At 44.8% G+C, this 27,731-nt stretch overlaps 1 protein-coding gene across 1 annotated transcript; it reads right to left on the reverse strand.

The window, feature by feature from the left end:
* Window positions 1-11,314: 11,314 nt before the first annotated feature.
* Window positions 11,315-21,919, reverse strand: LOC143819910 (uncharacterized). Its single transcript, XM_077302070.1, has 5 exons — window positions 21,712-21,919; window positions 16,838-16,979; window positions 15,186-15,231; window positions 14,196-14,282; window positions 11,315-12,104 (listed from the first exon to the last, which is right to left on the reverse strand). The coding sequence occupies exons 1-5, from the start codon at window positions 21,835-21,837 to the stop codon at window positions 12,011-12,013; spliced, it is 495 nt and encodes a 164-aa protein (XP_077158185.1). The 5' UTR covers window positions 21,838-21,919; the 3' UTR covers window positions 11,315-12,010.
* Between the last annotated feature and the right edge of the window lie 5,812 nt (window positions 21,920-27,731).

Here is a 27,731-nt window from a genome sequence, read left to right on the forward strand (position 1 = left end):
CCTGGTTAAAAGAGAAGGGGCAGGAGTCACAATTTTTCATCTTTTCATCTTACTCTGTGGAACAGTTTGTGAAGTTCAACCGAATGAAGGAGTATTGCATTGGGTGACTCATATCTACCTCATCTAGCTTTTTTCTTTTTTTTTTTTACAATGTTAACAATGTTACAAGTTAAAAAATGGAAAAATAATCTAGAGACGGTTGTTCCATTTTTCAAAGTACTGAGTATTCAACTTGGGAAACTCTTCCAAGGCTGTTACAGTGAGTTCGCTCTCATTGGTAACCCATTTCCCCCACTGAAAAGACTGGCATCCAAAATGGTCTGGCAAGTTTTAAGTCAAAGCAGCATTTCTTCTAATAGTATTAAAATAGTTCTTTTGAATAATTTGATTAAATTATCAGAAAACAGAGGGAATAATGACAAATGGGCTGAGAAATGGTGAAATATACAAACAGGAGCCAAAGTAATTTATTTTAAACGCATTTGTTTTAAAACGTCTAGACCAGAGGTGGCCAAACTGTGGCTCTCCAGACATCCATGAACTACAATTATCATGAGTCCCTGCCAGTAGGGCCTCATGGTAGTTGTAGTCCATGGCCATCTGGAGAGCCACAGTATGGTCACCCCTGTTCTAGACCAACATTCTCAGCCTATTAAAAGCCTATAGATACATTTTTTTAAAAAATCTTCCTTTGCTTTAAATCAGGGGTAGTCAAACTGCGGCCCTCCAGATGTCCATTGGACTACAATTCCCAGGAGCCCCTGCCAGTGAATGCTGGCAGGGGCTCCTGGGAATTTTAGTCCATGGCCATCTGGAGAGCCACAGTATGGTCATCCCTGTTCTAGACCAACATTCTCAGCCTATTAAAAGCCTATAGATACATTTTTTTAAAAAAAATCTCCCTATGCTTTAAATCAGGGGTAGTCAAACTGCGGCCCTCCAGATGTCCATGGACTACAATTCCCAGGAGCCCCTGCCAGCGAATGCTTTAAATCATTTGTTGAATACAGCAGGACCCCTGCCTCACATGCTGGCACACTATCTTTTCACAACCAGCTGTACTGCTCAATAGTCTAGGCTTGTGCCAAAGCCAGACCCTGTAAAAAGTCTGACAAGACACTGCAGGGAATAGCTCCATCTTGGACCCCCCTCTTCAGCTTGTCCTTCACTATAGGTTGGGAATCACAGGGATCGCCTGACCCCTCCTTCTCCCCCATCCCACTGTATTGCTGATTCAATGGCCTGGCTAAAATTCTTTGTCTTACACATATGACTTACACTTGGCCCCTCTGCCAGGGGAAATCTCTTCCCCAAACTCAAGAGCTAGACCTATTGAGACATGATGTAGACCCATTAACTTTGTAGACCCATTAACTCCTTTGTCTAAGACCATTAACACCCATCTGCTCCATTACATCTCCATTGGATGGAATGGAGGGATGGCTGCACCCTCTTTGGGAGCACCTAGAAGTGGACCCTTTGGACCACTCATTTTGAAATCTGGAGGGGAGTCAGGGAAGAGCCTCCCAGAGCTACCCTGAAAGTTTGAAGGCTGTACCCTCAACCCCCACGCCCCAGGCTCTGGAAAAGGCAGGAATGCTGAAATTCCTATTATAGTCTATGGCACCATTGACTTTCATGGGCACTGAAGCCGAGGTGGCTGAATCAGGACCTTTGTGCACAAGCCTACTCATTATCCCATAAGGAGTGGCATTCAAAAGCACTATGCATCTATGATTATGTGCATAGGCATTACAACCAAGAAGTAAGATTTTTAAAAATTAGCGGGACCTTTAAATTGCATCAGAATATGGAGGAAGGGGATTGGTTGCCTGAATTGATTGACAGGTAGAAGCATGACACGTATGAGGCACGTTGCTCTCTTCTGCCTCTTCCAGCAGCAGGTAAGGAGGGTAAGACGTGCAAAAAGAAGGCAGATAAAGGCAAGACAGCAAAAAGGTGAGCCTAGAGGGGCGCGATATAACATTTGCCATTCTGCAGGCATGACGCTATCTTTACTAATGTGCGGAAATGCCCTATTTATTTCTGTGTCCATCACGACATCATCTGGTAGCAAATTCCACGTTTTAATTAGCCTCTATAACTGACATTAGATCAGACGGGGGGGGGGGGGCGGAATGGAACAAATACATTTTTTCCCCCTAGAGAGGACTGAACACATCCATGTTCATCGCTCAATGACTACAGCCTCATCAATCCAAGAATGTATTTTCTATCGTCCCAATCAAAATGCTATTCAGTACAGTCCGTTCACATATCCGGTTGTGAAACATTGAGTGCACATGGGAATCTCCCTGTAAATTTGATAGTATAATCATCTCCTTCAGCCGAAGTTCTGCACAATAGCTCATCACAGCACTTTTCCAAACTGCATGCAAATATAATAGACAACCACCTATGCCCACACTTGTGGATTCCAGAACGGTCCTTGGAGGTGGAGCTTCTCTGTTGCATGCTGAAGGTCCCAGGTTCAAGCCTCATCATTGCCAGTTAAAAGTCCCAGGCTGTAGGTGAGGTGAAAGATTTCGGCCTGATGCCATGGAGAGGGGCTGCCAGTCAGAGTAGATAACATGGACTTTAATAGACCCAGAGATCTGACCCTGCATTCCTCATGTATACCAAGTCAATAGCACCCGGAAGCCTCATTAGCATATTCTACAAAGAAGGTCACTGCAGCATCTATTTATTTATTTATTTTTAGATTTCTTACCCGCCGCTCCCAAGAGCTCACGGCGGTTTACAAAACGTCTGTATAAAAGTCCCCAGTGACTGCCACCCTGCCTATAGCCCCAAAAGAGCCTTACGGTCCACCACCTCCAACTGGCTGCGGATCCCTGGCCCCAGAGAAGCGCATCAGACCTCAATAAGGGCCAGAGCCTTCTCGGTATTGGCCCCCACCTGGTGGAACGAGCTCCCTGAGGAGATCAGAGCCCTGTCCGAACTTCCACAGTTCCGCAGGGCCTGCAAGAGGGAGCTCCTCCACCAGGCATTCGCTTGAGGCCGACCGACTCAGAACATCTGCTGGTCTCCCCACCCCCCTCAGACGCCCCTTCCATGACTGAACAATTTGATTTCCCCATGGATATGTCTGTGTTGTTATTCATGTTGCGTTGTGATTGTTACCTGATAGATTGTTGTAATGTTCTATGTAATTTTGTGCAACGTTATAGGTTGTTATAATGTTCACTATAATAATGTGCCATGTTCCATGTTAACTGCCCAGAGCCGTAGGAAAGGGCGGTATAAAAATCCAAATAAATAAATAAATAGTATATTGTTTCTAGATATCTGTTATTAAAAGTAGAGACTAGGGCATGAGTAGTAATAATTAACTACTGGCTGAGACCTCACATTCAACCTGCAGGCCTTATTCCTTCCATCCTATCAGTTAACCCACAACCCACCTGGTACACAGAGATAATGAACCAACTTCTCAAAATAGGATTAGCTCCTGGACAATGACTAGAAATGGGATATGGGTGAGCAAAACAACTGGTTTATCAACTACTTAGGGACACTGAGCTACCCGTATAGGGTCTTGGGGGTGGGGGGGATTTTCTACCACTTCATACTTAATGCATATCACCCTTGCTAAATTCCAATAGTTTTTTTTCCAATGCATTTCGATCAGCACTGCTTAAGGGAAGATTTCAGCACGTGCCTGTGAAGGATCAATGGTGCCCTTGCAGTCTGGGTGCAACTGAATCGATTACTCATATTCGACTGCATTGTGCTTTTTACCGGGATAGCAGAAGTAGTCTAATTTCACCTTTGTTACTGCAGTTTTCTAGATATGCTGGTGATCTTTTAGTTAACATCTTACTTGCAGATGAAGATAATAACGGTAATTCAATTTCTTATACAGTGGTGAAGTTAGAGTGCAGAACTCCTTGGTTGATGTTGAGTGATTTGGTTGTTAAATTAATGTAACTGCAGATTTACCTATGTTCTGATGCTGGTCAATGACAATGAATGAATGAATGAATGAATGAATGAATGAATGAATGAATGAATGAATGAATGAATGAATGAATGAATGAATGAATGAATGTTGCCCATTTGTAGGGTGGCTGAGATGAGCAAAATAGCTGTGGCAGAGTATGGACCATCTGGCAGATATGAGGGACTAAGGCCATGAAGGACTTCAATGTGACAGCTAATATCTGCAATGGGCAGCTAATGGAATGATTGCGGAGTATGCATTACTACTGATAAGAACCAACCTGTGGCATTCTACACCAACTGGAGTCTCCAAGTTGACTTCAAATGGGATAACTATGTAGAGTGCATTGCCATAGCCTTGTCTTGGTGTGACCATGGTGTGAATCCAGGTGGCCAGATGGACCATGACATGGTATGAGGCCACCTTGTGGACTTGACTATGTTGGTAGAAAGCATGGGGGGTTGCAGCTGCATTAATTTGCTTCTGCAGCAACAATGCTGAATCCAGTTTAACTACTAAGCTCTCAACCAAGCCCGCAAGGGTCAGCTGACCCCAATGAAAGTTGGAAATCTCCCTCCCCTCCCAGCAAGACGTCCACCTTACCAACGAGCATGGCCAGCTTCCTGCGGCCCAGCACTGGCAAAGGCATGGCAGTGATCGAAAAGGATACATCAGAAGATATGCAGAGACAAATCTCTTTCATCGCAATTTTTTTGGGGAAAGTATCTCATATTTCAGAAACATTCGGCAAAGTAACTAGATCCCTGACCTGGAACTAAATTCCCAATTAAGTATTAGAGTTCTAGAATTAAACCCCAAAGCTTGGGGTGTGGGGAATATGGATCAGAATCACAGTGGTGATAGGACAGAGAGCTATTTGCCATTTTCAAGATGGAAAACACAGCCTCCTCCTAACTGCCATTCACCCTAGAAGGGAAAGAAAATATTCTTTTTCCTCTGTCCAGCTAATTGCACGGGGAGGGATGGACTCTATTGGCAAAATGCTCAGGCGGTAGCATGAACATTTTATTTGCCCAGCACTGCAGCCTTGATCCAAATTCCCCACTCCCCTGCACACAAAGCTTATTAGGCAATCCAGTTATCTTTTTCCAATATAATGTGGAATCTGGCACCTTTCCCAGGGAAAACAATTATTGTCCCTCATTTACTACTATTTGATGCATATATCTCTTTAAAAATCTCCACTGCCTAATATCAGTGTCAACCACCAATAGACAAACAACTTGGATTGTGCAGTTTTAGGTAAAAGGGTAAGAACTAAATTCAAACTTCCCAATCAGCTGTTATTAACCTACCGACATCACAGCTTGTGAGTTCACCCAACATAGATTTGTAGTTCTAAATACAGCCCGAAGGGGTCACTGTTGACAAGGCTACCCAATCAAGACTACTTGCATGGAAAACCTAGAATGCTTCTCACTTCATTACTGTGTATTATCAAATATTCAAAAAGAAATGCACAGCAAAGCAACGAACCTTCGAAGAACATGTAGCAAATTTCTGCCTTTGCATATCTATATTGATGGGAAACAGAATTTCTTGATTGGAAAAGAAATGAATGAGAAATAGTTTCAGAGGGTAGGAATATTGGTCTGTAGTAGAACCATTAGATTTGAGTCTAGTAGACCAACAGGATGTTCAGGGTTGTAAGCATTTGAGAGCCAGAATTGCCTTTGGCAGACATAAAGGTGTCTAAGGAAGGAAGCTTCATTAGAAGGAGCTCAAAAGCTTGCATCTTGGAAATCTTTGTTGGGTCTCTAAAGGGCTCCCGGACTCGGATCTAATGAGACAAATGAAAAACAATTTGGATGAAACCGCTTTTCATGTTGCCCTTGGTAGACCAGGTGACACTGCTAGCTACATCAGGATTTGATGGTTTCATAGTCTGCTAAGGATTCAATTGCTTTGATCTCACTGGGTCACTTAGCCATTAACCGAATATTTCCATTGTACTTGCTGATGTTCCTACTGACACAATAAGGAAAACATAAGAAGATTGTGTGCACCTCTAAACAAGCTGATAGGTTCCACGGAGGTGTGTTTTTAGAGCAACCTTTATCCTAGGCATGTCCAAACAATTCAACTCCAAGCACACTAGGAAAAGTAAGTAGATGGTTAGAGAGGGGGCAAAGGCCAGGGAGAGCCAGTCTCCACTTGTGTTATTGGCATCAGTTACTGGCTGGTATGAGGAATTCAGCCAATGACTTGGTCACTGAACTTAGGGTTGAAAGCTCTGGGACCTGGGTAGAGAAGCACCAGGAGATTTTGGGGGTAGAGCCAGAGAAGGATAGGGTTTGGGGAGGGGAGGGCCTCCAACAGGTTAAAATACCATGAAGCCCACGTTCCAAAGAGACCATTTTGTTCAGGTGAATGGATCTCTATTGCCTGCAGAGCCATTATAATCCTGGGAGATCTCCAGCCACCCCCTGGAAGGTGGCAGCCTGATTTGAACAGTTTCATTCAACTGGGGCATGCCGGTACAATGCACTTCTAATTGTTCTATTCAATAACCATGGGAGGACAGGAAAAGCAGTCTGAAGGACTTGGGAGTTTGTTCTTCCCAGAGTTATTGAACTCATTTTGTCTGGGCTAGGCTGAAATGACCCAGGAGATTAATCTCATTTTAAAAAGGCCTCAGACATGGTGCAGTAATATTTTTTCTAAGCCAAGATGCTGTCATGGTGAGGAGCCCGAGTGGGAAATGGGGCAGAGACCAGCACACGGGCAGTCAGAAAACACTCCCTACTCTAGGCCAGGGCCCATTTATCCTTATCCATGGTTCCTCTATATATTTGTGAAACAGCCTGGGGGGGTGGGATGTGTCCAGCTGTCCAAGTTGGAATAGGGCCAATCTGGCTGCACCCTGATTGGCCCTGCCCCTGCAGCTCCTACCTTCCGTCCCTGGATTCTAGCCTCTTTGCTGTCAGATGCACCTCAGTGCCTGAAGCAAGTAAGGGGAGAGGGCCCTGGGCAAAGGGTTGTGGTTGAGGGTTTGCTAACGAGGGGCTCTTGACCTACTAGGCTAGGCCTGCTCACGAGGGCCTCCTGGCCTGCTGACTGCCTGCTAAGGAGCTCTGTCCCGGCCCTGCTAATGAGCTGCCCAGCCCCCACCCACCCCACTTGATCCCCACCCACCCCACCTAGGAACGGGCTTTGAAACTAGTTTTGTGTATAATCAGAATAATTCACTTGCACCTTTGGCTTTTGCCAATTAACTTGCTTTCCACTTTCACACAGGGCCTTCACAGTCAGCTGTCTAGACTGATATTTACTTGAGCTGTTAACTGATGAAATATTTTTAGTTGATGAGTGGAGAGTCATCTTCATGGATGACTTGGCTGATTACACTTAAAGGAAATGAGTACATTAGCTAACAACTTTTCCAATGTCTTTTGGAGATCTTGGCGGAAGAAATGTGAGATCTCTCACTTTTAAGAAGCAAGAACTGTCATGGGTTTTAGGATAGAGTGGTAGTCTCTAATGTCCAGAACCAGAGTAGGAAGAAAATAGAAAGTTTTGAAGGGCCTGCAAAAGAGCACTCTTCCACCAGGCACTGGGCCAAGACCCACATCTGCATCTCCAACATCTTCTTGGGCCCCCTGCTAACCCCACCTCTGGATTCCTGCCCAGATTGCTGGCCCCCATCTCCAGCTAGGACACCCAGTAGAGCATCACAATTTGTTTGCTTGGCTAATTAGGATATTTGGGGAAATGAAGCCATTGCACTAGTCATTATGGAAACTGGTTTTTAGTATGTTTCTCTATTTTATATAAATTTATATTCAGTCTGTTTTAGAGACGGATGTAAGCCGCCCCAAGACTTCTTTGGAGAGGGGTAGCCTAAAAATCTCAAAATAAATAGTGTGCAGTACACTTAACGTTCAGCCCCCTCCATTAAAACTCACCCTAACTTAGGCTGCCAATCTCCAGGTTGTGGCTGGAGGTCTCCCACTATTTATTTATGTATTTATTATCTTTATGTATTCCGCCCTCCCCAAAGGCTCAGGGCAGTTCACATAGAACAGGAACAATAAAGTACTTTTGTCCAGGTGATATAGATCAGTTCACCTGGGGGAAAACTGGCCCCTTTGGCAGGAACAATAAAGTACTTTTGTCCAGGTGATATAGATCAGTTCACCTGGGGGAAAACTGGCCCCTATGGCAGGGGTAGTCAACCTGTGGTCCTCCAGATGTCCATGGACTACAATTCCCATGAGCCCCTGGCAGCGTTTGCTCATGGGAATTGTAGTCCATGGACATCTGGAGGACCACAGGTTGACTACCACTGCTCTATGGCATATACCCCACTGAAGTCCTTCCCCCAAACCTTGCCATCCTTCCTCAGGCTGCAGCCACAAACTCTCCTGTTAGTGTCCAATCCTATGTTCACCACTTAATCAATAATTGGTTTCGTTTATAAAACTGCAGATTAAACCAGTTAAGTCAGGAGTATCTCCTGCAGTTTCTAGAGCTGGGTCCATTTTGCCTTGGCTGTGCTCACTTCCAAGGGACAGAACGCGCATTTGGTCTTAAATGACTTTCTCCCCCTTTCTGAATCTACATAAACATTCACAGGTGAAACGTTCTGGTGTATTAGCATCAGTTATGAAAAATCCCTGAATTATAGGACCTTTAAATTCACTAAACTAATTAAATAATAAATTTGAAAAATTGGTGGGGCGGGGGGAGAACCCTCTATGGAAGTAATGCAGCCAAATATGTTTTGTGCGGAGAAAATACCCAAGAAATTTGTAGACAGGAAATTGCTTTCCTCAAAGAAACCATTCTGATCTATGGGGAAAGTGCCGTTCATCTGGTTTCTTATACTGTTTATAGCAATGTTAATATTGTTGAATTTGCCACTGAACTGACCTGGGAGACTGGTCTACAAAATACTCCAACAATGCATTGGCGACCCCTAGTGCTCAAAACAGGAAATGTCACCCATCAAGAACAGGCAGCTATGAAACTGAATCAGACCAGGGGTCTATCACAGGGGTAGTCAAACTGCGGCCCTCCAGATGTCCATGGACTACAATTCCCATGAGCCCCTGCCAGCGTTCGCGTTCGCTGGCAGGGGATTATGGGGATTGTAGTCCATGGACATCTGGAGGGCCACAGTTTGACTACTCCTGGTCTATCAGGTCACTATTTTCTGCTCTTATGGCCAGCACCTCTCCAAGGTCTCAGGATCGCCATTCACATCACGTACCATCAATGAGATGCAGGAAACCAGCAGGGCAATCCTTAGCAGAATTACACACGTCTAAACTTCAGCTCGAATCTCTGCAAAGCACCCCCCTCCCACTCCAGAGACAGATGTGTTAGTCTGCTGATGCAAAAGCAACATGACACTGTAAACATTAAGAGATGTGTTGCTATGCAAGCCTTTACTACAAAATGGAATGTACAAGGTGGGGGAAATTGTGAATAGTGTGGTTAAAAGGCCATGAAATGCAGGTGGTAAGGTCTGTGACGTTTTATGTGAAAGTCAAAATTATCATAAATATGTACATGTACTGACCATTTACAGGAACTGCAGTTACTCGAGCAACAAAATTTAACAACCGTGAAAGGTCAGAAATAAGTCGTATCTCTTTTCAGTCCTGGTTAACCCAATTAAATATATTTGTAAATTCTATTTCAGCAATTACGCACTGGAGCCTTCCTTTTATGTATCTTTGTTGGCAAATGTTGACTTTCAGACCAGCAGGATACCTTCAGCGGGATACCTTCAGTGACCAAAATGTTCTCACCATTTATGAATGCTGACTTCGGAAGGCCTGTCCTTCTTTTCTTTGGCACTGAGATTGACCTATTTGTCCTATGTCACTTCAGGACTACATCAGAATAAAATCAGAACTGAGAAATAACATAAAACTCCCCTTCTCCTGTGTATTTATGAAAGGCCAATAGCATGCTCAAGAGCAGTTCTGCACATTAAAATTGCTCAGGAGAGTGACGCCAGTCTTTCCCTGGACCAAACATCCCAGTCACCTGAGCACAGGAAGCAGCAGCCTTATACTGAGTCAGACTCTTGGTCTATTCGGCCAGTATTGATCAGCAGCAGTTCTCCAGGGTCGAAGGCAGAAGTCTTACACCATCACAATTACTTAATCCTTTCAACTGGAGATGCTAGAAATTATAGCCAGGGCTTCTTGTATGTCAAGCAGATGCTCTACCTCTAAGCTGTGGTCCCTGATGAAGGTAGGATTTCCAGATGTACAAAGACATGTGCTTATAGATGCATGCACATTCATGAATCATAGAATCATAGAAGAGTTGGAAAGGACCCACAGGGTCATCCAGTCCAACCTTCTGCAGAATGCACAAAGTTCACAACTACCCACCTACCCACAGTGACAACTTCATGCCAGATGATGCCCCCCCCCCAAAAAAGCAGAATCCATGGCTAATCTGGCCTGAAGGAAATTCACCTCCCAGCTCCAAAGTGGAGATCAGCATGTCCTTAGGCTTGCAATTAATGACATCCTTGTTATCTGCTGGTTGATACCATCACTGGTATAATATTGGTTTGATTTTTCCCTCCCCAATTGTAATACGGAGAGCTATCCTAAGAGAAAGGTATCTCTTTCTCTCATTGGCCGGCACATGTGACTTTAGGATACCGGAGGAAAACCAAACAAACCACTGCAGGACTTCACATTCCAGGCAGAGCCTGCATGATGGCTCATCCCCTTTGTGGGGGGATTTAAGGATTTAATTTAAGGATTAAATAAATTGACACACAGACAAAGGAATTACCCAGAACACAGCTTCCATTCTCATAACCTACCATTCTCTGAAGCACAACGGTTTCAACTGTACTTTCCTTGAACGCAAGGAAGTGAAAATGTGAAATGACGTTAAGTGATATTTTATTTATGTCATTATATCAATCTCATAAACTAGGCTATTTTATTTATTTATTTTTATTTTTATTAATCGCCTTGTAAGTGGTGGCTTTTTGTGCCAGGAAACCACCTCGTGCTTTAGCCCAGTGGTCCCCAACCCGAAGGCCTCGGCGCCAGGCCGCGGCTCCTTCTTCCCTCCCCCCCGAAGCGAGAACCTCGCCAGGCCGCGAGCAAATCGGCCGCCAAAGCGGCCAATTAGCTTGCAGCCCGGCAAGCTTCTCTTCCCTCCCCTCCCGAAGTGAGAAGCTTGCCGGCTGCTTTAGCGGCCGATTTGCTCGCGGCCCGGAGGGGCCGGGAGGGGAAGCCGCGGCCGCCGGCATGGCAGCGGCGCAAACGTGCGTGCGCGGACTGCCGTGCATACGCGTTTGCGCTGGGGCTGCCCGCGCGTGTGCGGGCCCCCGGGCCGCCCTCTCCGCCCACTACTCCACTGCGGTCCGCAGCCATTGGAAGCTTGCGGACCGCTGCTTTAGCCTGTATCCAGCACATGACCGTGGCTACAACCAGCCCAGGAAGCCTTTGCAAATTGGTCCCCTGTTGTCCCATAAATAAGGTTCCTAAGTACACATGACAACCGTGTGAAGGCATGCAGCCATAACATCTCACAAAACCAATGTTTATTACATCTGTCTAGGGATGGAAAATGGGCATCCTGTAGAACGCAATTATTCCAGCACTAACTTGAAGGAGAGGGGACCTCCAACACAGAAGCATCTTCTGTTCACTGTAATTATCTTCTCCGGCCAATGCCGCTTTTAAGCAGTGGCAAATACAAAATAAAGATAATTTCCCATTATAGATTGTGCAGTAAATAGACACGCTGCATTTACTTTGGTCACAATGGTGCGGCATAAATAAATCCTTTTCCCCAAACAATTGTCTTTAAACCCTAAGGCAATTCCGACGTTGGTCTTAATACCAGCATTCGGGACGCGTCATCTTCTTGAATGGAGTTGCAGCTAGCTTGTTCGGGAGCCATAAATCATGTCAATTAACACAAAGCACAAGACAGAAACAGCAGTTCCAAGTAACAGAGATGTAGCAGTGAACAAAACAAGCCAATGTACATGGACAGAAGGGGCACAGGCTCTTGTTCTTTAAAAGTGCAGGTCTCTCAGGGCTGGTCCCTGTTCTTGATGTTCTCCAGGAGATTCTGGGCTTCTTGGAGTCCGTGACTAGCGGCTCTCCTGAGAAGTTTTTCGACTTCCCTGGAAGGAATGCAGTGATCATTATAGCCTGGTCTAGGCATGCAAGGGAATCAGGGGTTACTGGGGTGGCAGGATGCTGAGCTGGTAAAATGGACTGTACCATGCTAGATTATAGGTGAGGGATTCTTTTTTTTAATTCTTCACAATAATAATTTCCTGTCATTGAAGTATTAACATGACTTGCCAAAAAAAAAAGGCTAGAACTTTACTCCCTGATATGCTATTTTTTTAAAGTAAGGAGTTTTAACATAGAGAGGAATATAGACAATATAGACAACTTCACTACAAGAGGGGATTTGGTAAACATATGGAGCAAAGGTCCATCAGTGACTATTAGCCACAAGGTATAGATGGAACATGAGCCTCTTGTGGCGCAGAGTGGTAAGCGGCAGAAATGCCGTCTGAAGCTGTCTGTCCATGAGGTTGGGAGTTCGATCCCAGCAGCCGGCTCAAGGTTGACTCAGCCTTCCATCCTTCCGAGGTCGGTAAAATGAGTACCCAGCTTGCTGGGGGGGTAAACGGTAATGACTGGGGAAGGCACTGGCAAACCACCCCGTACTGAATCTGCCATGAAAACGCTGGAGGGCGTCACCCCAAGGGTCAAACATGACCCAGTGCTTGCACAGGGGATACCTTTACCTTTATCTATAGATGGAACACTGTATCTGGAGGAGTGATGCTCTGTGCTTGAAGAGCAACAAGGAGAGGGCATCTGGCATTCTAACCTTGCTTGTAGACCTCCTAATGGCACTTGGGTTTGGGCCACTGTGTGATACAGCGTGTTGGGCTGGATGGCCTTCCCTTATGTTCTTAAGACTAGGACACTCCTCTCCTTGAAGCCTGGTGCAGCCCATTCTGTCATATCAGTCTTCTACCACCTCATTCTGTATCACAGGCCCAGATGAATTGGTATGGCCTGGGGAGGGAAGAAGGCTTAAAAAGACAGCTACATCTTTACGGATCTCCATTACTGTTTATGTCTTTGTAAGCCTACATCAGTGTCTCATTAATGCACAATCAATTGCTAGAATCATATATCAAGTAATGGTCACAATCATGCTTTCAATATGCCGAGCTGTGGAACTTGATGAAATATAAGTTATTTCCATAATTCTAAGTGCATAGGCCAGACAAGCCTCTCAGCAGAATTTAGAAGCTTCAAAAGCAGGGGTAGTCAAACTGCAGCCCTCCAGATGTCCATGCAGCATTCGCTGGCAGGAGGCTCCTGGGAATTGTAGTCCATGGACATCTGGAGGGCCGCAGTTTGACTACCCCTGTTCAAAAGGATCAGCTCTGGCTACTACGTGGATTGTCTCAATGTCTTTAGAAATCAGCTTTTTTGCTCTCCCTATTTTCTTCTCTTGTGATTGTGATGTGGGATCCTTACGCACAAACAAAGCTAGGTCTACATTTATTAACAATCATTCCTACAATTGATTTGTTTAGGAAATGTTAATGCCACTTCTCCAAATCAGCTTAAGGCAGCTCCTATCCTTTTAAACTCCAGCCCCCTCCAAAAATACCTTCTCTCTGAATAGCAGCACTGGGTACAATACTGGTAGATAGTGGTTTCTGGCCAACTGTGTAAACCAGGAGGCCCAATTAGATGGGCTATTGGTCTGGTTCAACATGGTTGCTCTTCTGCTCTTATCCTCACAGCAACTTTCCATAATGGCATAAAAATCACCCAGCATGGCGGGGATCCCAACCACCAATCAGCAGGATTGCAGGGAGAACGAAGAAGGCCTAGGACATGATGCCAGACACAAATCATGACATCATCATGCCAGAAGCTTCCAGGTGACACTCTGATATTTGGGCAAAATCACTATGGCAGGAGCCAGTTTTACCATAAATCCCCCCCCCCTAATACTAGAGCATCACCTGGAAGTCACTGGCATGATGATGTCGCTTCTTGTGGGCTGGGCCTTTCTTTGTCTCCTGACAAGTCCCCCCTCTCTGCCCCCTGCTGGTTGCCAGAGGGGCAACCCTACTGTAGGAAGCACTGGAATCTGTCATGCCTTTGTCATCTAACTCAGGACACAATTGCTTAGAGAAGAACTTCCATAGCAGCAGAAGGAAACAATTTACCCTTCTTCAAGCCCCCCTGTCATATTCTTCAGTCTTCCAACAGCCAAATTAAAAGAGGAATGAGGGTGGCCACGCTCTGCAGCTTGACTGAAAGAGAGTCAAAGAAAGAAGTGCCAAATGAGTTCAATGTACAGAAGATGTAGCCCATGCCTACAAGCCCTACTAACTGCCATGCTAAATGCAGAAGACTCTTGGCAGGCCACAATCATAGGCTGGTGGGCTGCACTTGGCCTGGAAGTTTCTAAGATGTATGATGCAAATAAACTAAGATGTATGTTGGTCCTTATACATCCCCGAATCTGGCCCATAGCTCTGCCATTTCTACAAGGCATACAAAGTATTGCTATGAATTTTTAGTCCAAACCAGCCTCCAGTGCAGCTTGCACAAAGTGAAAGAATAAGGTTGTGTATATCTCTTTAATCACCCAAAAGCCAACTCCCTGGTCTCCAAGGGCCTTCCAGCCAGAATATGGTCAGATGTCTACTCTATACCATTAAAGGCTGCAAACTTGACTTCTTAGGCCAGAAGGTCCATTCATTGGGGCGGTGGGACTGCAGTTGGTGAATTTTACATCCATAATGGGTTGATATCAGAGGCTACTATGGGAACAGATGTCTCAATTTATGGACTAAATCGCGGATGATGAGAAGCATTTAACTAAGGCAGTCATGTTAAAGGGTCAAAAGCTGGGAAAGCAAAAATTGAATGCAGCTCAACATGTAGCCAATTGTCATAGTAGGACTATGGTTTCAGGAGTCATTATAATGACACCAGGGCCAAAATCGAAGACCCGTCCCCCTTTAATGGTAGGGAGCACTTCAGCAATCAGATTAATGAAGTTCTAGATCGTATCCGAAAGTATAAGATTACAGCTAAGTCATCATCGGGGTCTCAACCCCACTGTATAAACAGAGGTATAAGTAAGGCCATTTAGGTTCCAGATTATAAGTTCCAGATTACGAATAAAATCAACTTTGCCCACATCTTACCTGAACCACCGCATAGCTTTTTCTTCATTCTTTTGCACTCCAGCTCCTGATAACGAGGCAAAGACTCATCAATAAAGTTACTAACTTTTTCTGACCTATGCTACCATGCATAACGAAAGCTAGCACTATAGCATCTCCCATTTAAGTGGTGTAGAGTCTAGAGACCAGCCTGGCCCTGCTCACATCTAATTGGCAACAGCTTCTACTCATCAACCCTGGAGGGTGGGACATCTCTCAGGGAAGCAGAGAATTAAAAAGGACAGGCATAATTTAGAGCAGGGAGTCTCCTTCATAAGAGCCAGGAACTCGGGCCAGAAGGTATGCTTGCTAACCAGCTATAAAAGGGCAGTGGAAAGAGAAGAAGAAAACCTAGGATGCCATTAAGCCCACCTCAAGCCTATCGAAGCCACCAGAAGGAGGCTCAACCCCAATAACATAGCACACTCTCACTCACAAAATCCAGATTCCAGCACTTCAAGAACATATTCAAATATCTAGATTTGAGTCTGGTACCACCTTAGAGACCAACAAGATTATTGAAATACTAGCAAGAATGCCCATTGCAACCAGGAATGCAATGGGCGCTAGGACCCAGGGGACACCGGCAAGCACAGATCTCTCTCTCTGTCTCTCTCTCTCTCAGCAGGAGCCATAAGAGGTAATCAGGGGTCGTTTGCAGTTTGGTGCTCCTTTGCAGTTTGTCTCTGTCTCTCTATCTCCCTGACAGCAGAAGCCATAGGAGGTAATCAGGGGTCGTTTGCAGTTTGGCAGGGCTCTCTGTGTCTGTGTGTCTCTCTCAGGCATCTGAGAGCAAAGTGGCTAGCGTCCAGGGAAGGAGGGCAGGAGCTGAAGAGGGAGGGTCAATTAAGGTGCGGCTGGCCCTATTCCATCTCAGACAGCCAGGACACTCTCCACCTCAAGGGCTGTTTCACAAATATTAAGAGGAACAATGGATAAGGATAAGCTTTCATGAGTCAATGCTCTCCCCATCAGATACAAGTCTGTCAGGCTGATGAATTTCCACTCCTTCAGGCTGAATGTAGTACCTTCCATGAAGCTATTTTCAGGAGGCAGCCATGCTGGTCTGCAGTAGAACAGCTAGATTCAAGTCCACTTGCACCTTAGAGGCCAACAAGATTTTCGGGGTATAAATTTTCAAGAGAGACAGGGATTGATACATTTCAGGTGGGTAACCATGTTGACCGGAATCAGCAGAGTAGAGTTTGTGTCCAATGGCACCATTCAGAACAACAAAGTTTAATTCTGGGAATGAACATAAAAGCTTGTGGCCAGAATTAAACTTTGTTGGTCTTAATGGTGCCATTGGACTCAAACGATGTTCTGTGGATAGATACCAAAAATCTTGAAGGTGCTTGAAGGATAGATACTCTTGAAGGTGCTATTGGACTTGACTGTAAGTGTTCTACTGAAAACCGACACAGCTATCTCAATGTGAGAACAATTTGCAATATAGCCATATTCAGATTTCTGTAAACAGCACAGAAATTTGCAGTAGCACCGCAGATTCAGTACTGTACAGATATTCTTCCTCCCAAAGGCAAATGCTACAATCACATACAGCTAGATTGCCTTAAAAGCACTGAAGCCAACCCAGAACAAGCAAAGATATTACTGATTTAGAGTACTCTTACCTTTTAAATATCTCTGTCCCACAATATGCTGGGCATTGGGATACCCTAGGTGAGCGTACATGTGAGCCACGTGGAAATGGAAGTTTTCGTAACACAGCAAGATGTACAGCAGGATAAAAACAGCCCCACAAATAGCCAACAGCTGAAAGCAGAAGAAAAGAGCCGACGCACCCAGTAGTCTTCAGTCTTTGCAAAGGGAGCCACTTTTTCATCTGCCACTTGAAAACGCTTTTAATTTTGGCAAACATGCCCACTTCCTTTGTTCTTCCTTTCCAAATCCCCAAACTTCTAGTCTCCCCGTCACCCATTCCTTCTATCGTTCTCCTTCTCTTAAAACCCCAATATAAAAGGAAATGTTGGAGGTGCCACTGTGAACTGCAGAAGGTTGTTCCATGAGTCCACTGTAGGTTCTGATCCAGCAACTGACAACCAACCGAGATGTGTCTACACTAGAAATGTGTAAACGTGAAATAAAACAACGACTATGCTTTCTTCAGGATATGCTGGCACTTATAGTTGACTGAGGGTGCTAAAAGGTCTGTTAAAGAGGCTTCTTTCCTTTCCACTTTCCTAGAACTTCCTTTCCCATAATTCCTTGAGTGGACAGAATGAGTGTTAAGACATTTGCAGTGTAGCTGTACTCTTAGAGTAGTGAAGGAGTGTGGAATTCTGCCTCTCCCCTTGAACTTGACTGCTGCCTTTTTAATGCCCAATTATTAGTAGGGCCATTTTCCATAGCAAGTCTTGCCAATCTGTTTTAGGTATGTGCTTGCTATTTCCTGGGGACTGAACATTTGAACTGAGAAATCAGTCTTTTCCCATGATTCAGATCCCTTGCTAGCAAAAGGTGCTGTTCCAACATCCCATGCAGTTTTGGACCCACAAAACTTGCAGAAATTCTAGTCCATGCTGCCTGGTGAGGCAGAAAATATTCTTTAATGCTATATATAAAAATATTTAAACAATCCGATGAAAACATATACAAACACACATAATGACACAACCCAGGAGGAGAGACATACTGTTGGATATCGCCTTTGGGTGCACATAGAAATACATATCTCCACCCAAAGTCCAGAGGTCTGCAACCTTTTGCAATTAAAGAGCTAAACTATCAAAATTCAGAGCATGAGATCAACAGGGTCCACTTAAAACAGCTAGGGTTGCCAGGTCCCACCCTGGTCACTGGAGGGGCAGGGCCAGGTCGTGTTGCCAGACCCAGGCTGGGAAACCTCTGAAGATTTGAGGATGGAGATTGGGGAGGACAGGGACCTCAGTAGGGCTCAATGTCATGGAGTCCACCCCCTAAAGCAGGGGTAGTCAAACTGCGGCCCTCCAGATGTCCATGGACTACAATTCCCAGGAGCCCCCTGCCAGCGAATGCATTCGCTGGCAGGGGGCTCCTGGGAATTGTAGTCCATGGACATCTGGAGGGCCGCAGTTGCCTAAAGCATCAATTTTTCCCCAGGGAAATTGATCTCTGTAGTCTAGAGCAGGGGTAGTCAACCTGTGGTCCTCCAGATGTTCATAGACTACAATTCCCATGAGCCTCTGCCAGCAAACACTGGCAGGGGCTCATGGGAATTGTAGTCCATGACCATCTGGAGGACCACAGGTTGACTATCCCTGGTCTAGTCAAGAGATAAACTGTAATTCCTGGGGCTCTCCAGATCCTACCTGGAGGCTGGCATCCCCCAAAAGAGCCCATCTGCACAATCAAAAACATACAGCGTAACATTACTGATAATTGTTGGTTAATAATCCATGATTTTTTCATAGCCTAACCTTCATTTTTTGCAGATCCTTTAGTGGGAAGCAGGCTATATGAGGTTGCACAATGAGTAATAAGTACACAGGAGCACTCTTTATGATTGCTTTAGAGTGCTAGCACAAACCTGTGCATTGTTCACATTCAAATTATTGGCAAATGCTCACCTTGATTGTTGCCCTTTCTGTAAAGTACCTCTAAAAGTCCCCTAAGTCCCATAAAAATCCTTGCCTGCCATTTCCCACCACATCTGAGCCTCTTGTGGCGCAGAGTGGTAAGGCAGCCGCCTGAAAGCTTTGCTCATGAGGTTGGGAGTTCGATCCCAGCAGCCGGCTCAAGGTTGACTCAGCCTTCCATCCTTCCAAGGTCGGTAAAATGAGTACCCAGCTTGCTGGGGGGTAAACGGTCATGACTGGGGAAGGCACTGGCAAACCACCCCGTATTGAGTCTGCCATGAAAACGCTGGAGGGCGTCACCCCAAGGGTCAGACATGACTCGGTGCTTGCACAGGGGATACCTTTACCTTTTTTACTTGTTATTCTAACATGCTTCCCCTCCCAAACACAAAGATTGGTCATAGTAAGCCACATCTGGCTCTAAAGCCATAGGTTGTAGATTCCTGCATTGATTCATAGAATCATAGAGTTGGAAGGGATCTCCAGGGTCATCTAGTCCAGCCCCCTGCAGAATGCAGGAAATGCACAACTATCTGCCCACCCACAGTGACCCCAATTCCATGTCCAGATGATGCTTCCCCCCACCACACAAAAAAACCCAGAATCCCATGTCCGTCTGGTTTGGAGGAAATTCAACTTCTGATCCCAAAGTGGCGATCGGCTTTTCCCTGGGCATGCAAGAAAGGGCCACAAGAGCCAGGCTCAGACACAATCCCTTCTGCCCACCCACTTACAATCTGCCTAAGTTCACGGAATCAGCATTTCATACAACCATTTCATACAATTGTTGCATATAGAGTTGTAGTAAAACTCAGTTCATCACCAGTAAGCCACAGTCTTCTGGTGTAGATTGGTACAGATTATCACTGTGTGTAAGTGTGTGGGGAGGTGTTGTTTAATTTTAGAAAACAGTTTTCTAACGTTTTTGGGTGGGTGGCGGGCTGGAGAACTGCAATCTGGGTTTTTTTTGTTTGTTTGATAAATCAGACATCTTTTGTATAGGTCGCTGGTGGGCCATCTTATCAGCCAACTTGCAGGCGGTGGCTGACAATTTATGCAAAGCTAAGAATATCAAACAGAAAAAAATTCTACAATGGGCTCAAATAGTCGTCAGATAACCTCTTGATCAATAAAGCCCTCCCATGCCTTTTAAGCATGACAAATGGTGATTTTATCCTACTACACATGGTTGTTGTTTCCAAAGATGAGTCATTAGGAAGGGAAATTGATCACTCTGCCTTAAGCAAAGGGTGCCACCTTGAACAAAGCTTTACAAAGGACCACTGAAATGATGTTATATGATGATTGATTGTCTTGTTGTTGAATTCCCTCCTAAAATGGTTTAAATAAACCTAATTCCATATGAGCCATGCAGTTCGCATACAACTATTGTCTGGGATGTGTATTTGGCTAATCTGAGCTGAAAAAAATACCCTCCCCCCCACTAGCACTATGTCTTTCTCTTCCATCTTTCCTGCATGGGTGATTTTTTTTTTATTGATATCTATTTATGGCCAGCCATCTTGTGGCGGTCAACAACAAGGTTAAAAACCAATAATATAAAACAATTAAAACCCAGTCCCTTAACCATCCACCCCAACCCCACACAGAAGGTGTATTTCTCAGTGTTACCAGAAATTAGTGGAGGAACCTAAGAGGAGCCCATTTGAACACAATAAACAAGAGGCCGTTCCATATGCGTCATTTCCTTGTGTGCCCTGTTGCATGCCTGATGTACATGTTCATCCTGCCGCTTCTTTCCCCTTTACTGCTGAACAAAATATGCATTTTGTCTTTCCCCCTGTGGTCTCTCTCTCTCTTTTTCTGGTATTCAATAGCTTCAAGTCTGTTTCACCTATGATCACTTTCCCCCACTGAGTCATTAAGAAGATCAGGAATGCCTTCTGTGAATGAGCAGCTGGATGTTCTGTAGAGCCTTCTTAGCGCCTCCATTGCCTGGCCAAAAACTCCCCCAAAACATAACCCCCAAACCACCCTGGTCCCTGGTGCATTATCATCTCCCTTGCGCTTGAATAGTTTCTCAATAGTGGCCATGGCCTTTTTCTGCCAAATGGGCTAAAGAATCTGGCTGGAACACCAGACAATCTGGTATGTCAAAAGGGCACATTCCCAGGAAAGGATAGGGACTCCAGTCTGCAAAGCTCCCTTGAGTTACAGGTTTCTTTGGCAAGGCCCATTTCTTCTTTCATATAGAAGAAGAAGAGTTGGTTCTTATATGCCTCTTTTCTCTACCCAAAGGAGGCTCAAAGTGGCTTACAGTTGCCTTCCCTTTCCTCTCCCCACAACAGACACCCTGTGAGGTAGCTGAGGCTAAGAGAGCCCAGATATTACAGCTTTATCAGTGCTGTGGTGAGCCCAAGGTCACCCAGCTGGCTGCATGTGGGGGAGCGCAGAATCAAACCTGGCTCGCCAGATTAGAAGTCCGCACTCCTAACCGCTACACCAAACTGGCTCTCAATGAAGGGGTGCTGCATTACCTTTGTCCTTTCCTGTGGTTGGGGATGGAGAGACATCAGGGATGCAAGTGCTGCTGCATCAGTAAGAACCCAAGGCTTAGGACTGAGCTGCCTCAGTATGACCTCAAACTGACAAAGCATACCATGTGTAGAGTGCTGACTGACCAGGAAACAGGACATGTCCTTGCTCTTGTGCTTTTACAGCCAGAGCAGCCAGATGAAAAGCCGGCAACCCTAGAAGTGACATGTTTCGAAACAAAATACTAAAAACTGTAACAGAAATATAGTGGTTACTGTGCTGCCCTGTGTATTTTAAAACTCTGCCGCCTCAGAGATCCATATCAACCTAATGCATCAGTTGCCTTCTGGGCAAACCGAGGATCTTTCCGTCAACACCATAAAAAGCAAAAAAAACAACAACATCAACCCCACTTCCCAGCTGTGGCAACTCACCTCCCATTTACTCCACTCAGAAGAAGGCTTCTTACCCCTCTGGGATAGATTTGTCTCCCAGATCTCAGGAGGAGGACCTGTTTGGCTCTTTCCCATTCGTTTCCGCTGCACCATGATGGATTTCATATCCCTCTGTGCTCTCTCCTACTTCTCCCCAAGCTCCAGTGAAGCACAATCCGCTTTATTCTCCTCCTCCAAATCCCATTCATGGTCCCTGTCCAATCCCCAATCTTTCCTTTTGTTTGCAGTTCCTGACATTGCTTCTGTCTCTGATTTACAGGCAGCAAGATGTGGCTGGGCTGCTCATGATGGCACAGAGCAATCAAAGAAAGTGCTATTCTTCTGGTTAATTTCATCCCATTTTTGGCAAGATCACAATGGTTTAATTGCACTACAGATATTATTTCAAAGGAGCTCAGATTTCAACAGAAAATATTGGGGGATGGGGGACCAGTGGTCCTGACAGAGAGAGAGCGTGGAAAACTTCAAAACATGCTAAACAACTTCTGCATGGAACATTTCTCAGCTTCACTCTAATTTTTTTCAGCTATTCTGTTACTATGAACAACTAAATTTTTGCCTAGATACTTTCAGATCCAAATATTGGTGTCCATTTATCATTTTAATGTTCAATCTATTGCTAAGAAGCAAAGAGGAACAAAACAATATTGCATCAAAGCAAAACAATTATTAGTTAGTTGTGGCTGCAAAGAGTCGAGGAAAGTGATGTTTAAACCAATCTGTACATAGTGACAGCTTTATGCCAAACCGTGCAAAACCAAAACTTTAGATTGAAGTTGCTTTCACACAAAGCTCTTGCCTGGATTCCCCCCTCCCCAACTGCAGCACTGTCATCATCCACCTTCCAGGGGTTCCTTGACGGGGCTGCAGGCTTCCGAAACATGCTTTGGTACAAGGCTAAGTGAAAGATCCTACATAAAGTGGTTTTGGGGACAGTGTGAATGAGAATTAGTGGATCTCTGTGCCTTCCTTCACACACTTGGCATTGCATCGAGCACCACTTCTCCTTGAGAATCCTTTTCTCTCCCTGTATCCTAACACTACAGCTATAATCCTACTATCATTTTTATTTTTTTTAAATGGCAAAAAGCCCACAGGAGGTCAGGGTACAGAAACAGGGGACACAAAGCAGAAAATGATTGAAGGATGAGACCAAAGTCTGTCTAGTCCCAACCACTAGCAGGCACCAAGTGACTTGCTGGAATAAATGTTGTTATCTGTTAAGGCAGCTGTCCCCAACCCCTGGGCCAGAGACCAGGACCGGTCTGTGGATCAGTCGGTACTAGGCCGCGGGTCCTCCTCATCCTCCGGCTGCTGCCTCGGGGGCTGCCCTGCCACTTTGCCACCGGCTCACGTTTGGTGCTCTCCAGCGGCTGCCATGGCTGGACTCCCCCTCAGCGTGGCACTGCGCAGCTGCTGCTGGCAGCGCCCCCCAGTGGGTGGCGGGAAGTCAGGGGCGCCGAACTGCCCCCTCACTTGCCTCACAGCAAGGGAATCCTGAGAAATTCGTTTTTCACTTTTTGAAGCAGGTACTAACAGGGTCTGAATTGGGGCTGGCCAATGTGAAAACATAGACATTCAGGCTTTCCAGTCTGTTTCCAACATTGTTCCCTATCTCCCTGTAGTGTCACTTCCACCATCAACTCCTCCAATTCCCCCTACACTTAAAAAAAAATGCTGGTTGCATTACAACACTATTCCAAACTAACGTAATAGTTCTCCCCCACCCACTGTCACAATTGATTAGCACCTTACCTCTCTTGTTTGGTTAAGTTTCAACCTTAGCCTTGATGTCAGTGAGATTGGTGACCCTTCGCATGCTTCAGCAAATTGCTCCTTTCAGAAATACAATGTTGGCTGATCATGCTTTATGTCTTTTAAAAAGTTTTCGTCCACAGATTTGGAAAAATTGGAGTGGGGTTGGCTTCATGTGTGGACACCCTCAATAGTGGACAGAAGGCATGGCAGAGGACAAGTTAGCATTCCTGAAAACGAAGATGTCATTCCTTCTCCCACTTCACCCCACCACCACATTGATGAAGCAGCCGATGAAATCAACCACTTCCTGAAGAAGTATGGAGCTGAAAACATTTCTATTGCTATACTCATCTATCCTTCTCCTTAGCCATTTCTCAGGAATTTGTTTGCCAATTGGTGAACATGCTTAGGGCTAACATAGCTTCGAAGGTGCTGTAGATGTGAGAACTCAATCACTTGCATAATTTTTTTAAAAATGTTTTTTCATGCTGCGTGGGGATGGGTGGGAATGGCATGAAACAACAACCTACCTTTTTGTATCCCCACCACCTTGTTTGTGTGATTGCAGTTTTATTTATTATTTATTTATTTTCTTAGATTTTTATACTGCAATTGTCTTTAAAAAAAAACAGAACGATTTCAGACTCGTTCAAAGGCAACAAAATGGCACTAGCAGATGATTGGATATTTTTTGTCACCTGACAAAGATGGACAAGTTTTGTTTTGTTTTGAAGCTGCTGGGAAGTTTCCCTCAACTTCAGTGTGGAAACAAATTTGGGGGCTCAATTCAGGGGCAGAAAGAGGGGAAAGAGGAGCAAAGGCTCCCAATGAGGAACTCGGAAATAGTCTAGGGAGCAATCCTGAACTTTAAAAACAGGAATCTTCATGAAATGATGGCTGGGTGAGTCCTCACTGCGAAAGCAGTCCTTCTTCTCCTTCAAGGAGCTCAGAGGAGTATTAGAATTGCCAGCTGGCTTGGAGAAGAATGTCCTCCTGACCCTTTAATAGCAGTCTAAGGAATTGTTATTTGCCAGGTGCTGTTATTTACCACAAAAATCTTCAGCTGTCCATTTCCTAGCATTAAATCCTCTATTCAAGAGACTGTAACCGTGGGGGGGGGGATTAAAGGGTCAGTTGCAAGAGTGGACTCTTTGTTAATGAGACTTTATCCTCAGGTACACATTTTGCTGTGGAGATGATCATTACTAGATTCGTTTTCATCAGGAATATGGCACTGTATGGGGTGCCATACACTAGCAATCCCCAACCTGTGGGCCGCGGACCACATGTAGTCCTTCGACTAATTGGAGGTGGGCCATGAAAGATGTCTTCTCCCCCCCCCCCGGCCCTTTACTTCATCCCCCCCCCCCCCCGGCCCTTTACAACACACTTTGGGTGTCATTGCCTCTCATCACTCCCAGATGGGACTATCTCGTTGCAGAGAAACAAGCTCAGGGTTCCCATTGATTTGACATTGTCATGAGTTAAAATTTCCATGAAAATAAAATGTTCCTTATGTTCATTGTTGTGGCATGTCTGTATCTTATTTTGAAGGGATGTTTAAACATTACCATAGTGATCAGAGAGCGTTAGGGCAGTGGTTGAGAGTAGAGGAGTAAACTACCCCCCCTACCGGGCCTCAGTAAAATTGTCAAGCGTTGAGTGGTCCCCGGTGATAAAAAGGTTGGGGACCACTGCCATACACAACCACACTTTTAATTCTGCTTTGAGCTGATACAGAAAGGGTTAGCAGTTGGCCTGGAAAATCAAGTCTTGTCCCTTTAATAGCAGTTTAATGTGTGGAAAGTGGCAGTTGACGTTTTTTGCGGCATGCAGCTAAACAGAACCCCCTTAAGCTTCTGTTGAAGAGATGGGGCTATTAGTGGTCAGATCCTGCTGCACTTTGAGGGGAAGTTTGCCCGCAAACACCTGTCAACATTGCCTGCACCTCACTATTCTGTTAATTCTGAAATCCCATTTCTGTGCTAGAAATGTGCAAATGTGTGTCAGTTTTGCCAAGGCTGATCAGCAATATTTGGACCCACGCAGAAAGCAGGAGATGTTCTCTCCAGTCAAATGTCATTCTTACTAGGAGCTGCCTTGATTCCTCAGGTGACATCATTATAGACCCTTTGGGTTACTCAATTGCTAACTTTTCTCTCCCCTATCTAGAAACAATACCCATTTGTGAGTCAATGGTGCGCATAAGAATGTTGCTACTCTTATCACTCCTTAGTGATAAGTGATTAATCATGATTAATATACCTACTGCGCCCTATCCATGTCCTGCTCTCTACTCCAAGGGTCATCAAGGCACTATTTCGAGTTTTGCATTTCCTCAGCAGAACATTCTTCCTTGAGAGGTGGAATTTTTAAGCAGAGGTTAGATAACCATATGACAGAAATGCTGATTTTGTGAACTTAGGCAGATTTTAAGTGGGTGGGCAGAAGGGATTGTGTCAGTGCTTGGCTTTTGTGGCGCTTTCTTGCATGTCCAGGGAGGTACTGATTTGGAGGAAGGTTTCCTCCAGGCCAGACAGGCCAGGGATTTTGGGTCGGGGGGGGGGGCATTGTCTGGCTATGGAATTGGGGTCACTGTGGTGGACGTGTAGTTATGAATTCCCTGTATTCTGCTAGGGAATGGACTAGATTATACTGGAGGTCCCTTCCAACTCTATAATTCTTTCCAAGGCACCATTATAGGAGTACAGTTTGAAGCCCATATAGTCTGGGTCCCTCTAGCAGAAGAATTGGAGAAAGGTTGATGTATAGGAGAGTGAAATAATATTTTTTAAAATTATTATTCTGTAAAGAGAAGCCTAATGTACCAAACTGTTTTGTAAAAGAAGGCCCAGAAAACTGTTCTTGATTGTATTTTGGAATGTTACCAAGGCTGATATGTTCTATTCTCAAGGCCAGAGACAGTTGTTTATATCATGCCATTGTTTATGTTACCAGAGGATTGAGAAAGAATGGGAAATCACCTTTTGTAACCTTTTCCCAGTGACTTAGCATAATGGCAATGGGTGGTCCTGTGGGATATGCAAGGGGATGGAGACCCCGGGTTATTGGTTTGACCTGAAAAGCATCATCTTTCCATGCCTTCAATGGAATATTATAAAATCTCATGTAAAGCTTTGTTCGACACACAGGCTTTTTTGGGACAACCCCCCTGTGTTTGTTCTGCTGCAGTTGAATAAAATTATTAAAAGATTTTCCAGTCTAGTGGTCACTCTGTTTGGGTGCTGCACACTAGGCAAATGATTCCAAAATGCCCAGACCAGGCCCTGGGCTATCAAGGTGTTCAATGTGTTGAGGTAAGGGAAAGATAAGTCTCCAATATTTGTCCGGGATATACTGAGCACATTTACATAGTTCCACTGCTTTTTCAGAGACCATTTTCTCTTCGTTGCTGCTTCCATTTTCATCAGTGCAAGACTGCAACTGCGTACATAACTAGAGTCTTCGGCATGGAAACACATCGTTATTCTTTGTTCCTTATATTGTACTCTTGGATAACATTCTCTTAGCACTGTAGCAACCTTAAGCAGGTTTAATTTGAATCCGGGTCCAGTGAGAGAAATTTACATAGAATGTGTGTCCTGCATTGTGCGGGGGGGGTTCGACTAGATGACCCAGGAGTTCCCTTCCAATTCTGTTACTCTATGATTCTATGAAGCAGCATCTGTAAAAGAAAGTCCCATGCTTAAAGCTAGATGCAGGGGGGAGAAAGATGTCAACTGAAGCTGGATGATGAAAAATTAGAATGGTGGGTAGAGAAAGGGAACTTGTTAAAACTCCTAGGCATGAGTTTGTAGTATGGCCAGCTGTGTATGGATAGTTAACCCTTTTCTAAATAATGGGGTAACAAAGGATCACACCCACTGTTTGATCTTTAAAAGGAATCGGCATTAGAGCACAAACCTACCTTGGAGCTAAAGCATCTGCCTTAATCTTAAATATAATGATACAGCCTGCAATTCCAATAAAGCAAAAGAAAGGCAAGTTAGTTCCTTCTGAGATTTCACAACCTAGTTTTGTAAAATTCTATCAATTTCCATCTATTGCATCAAGATGATACTGTCTGGTGTTGGCTCATTTTATTATTGTGACTGGGTGGTGCTGAACTGTTAACCACAGGAATCCTGAGTGGACAACTTGCTTGCTACGCAGTTTGATACCTAATTTAAACGTGAGGCGAAAAAAATCTGCTTCGCACTATAGTCCCTGGGGCAGAGCTT

Source organism: Paroedura picta, chromosome 10 (genome assembly GCF_049243985.1).
Source record: "Paroedura picta isolate Pp20150507F chromosome 10, Ppicta_v3.0, whole genome shotgun sequence".
Lineage (NCBI taxonomy): Eukaryota > Metazoa > Chordata > Lepidosauria > Squamata > Gekkonidae > Paroedura > Paroedura picta.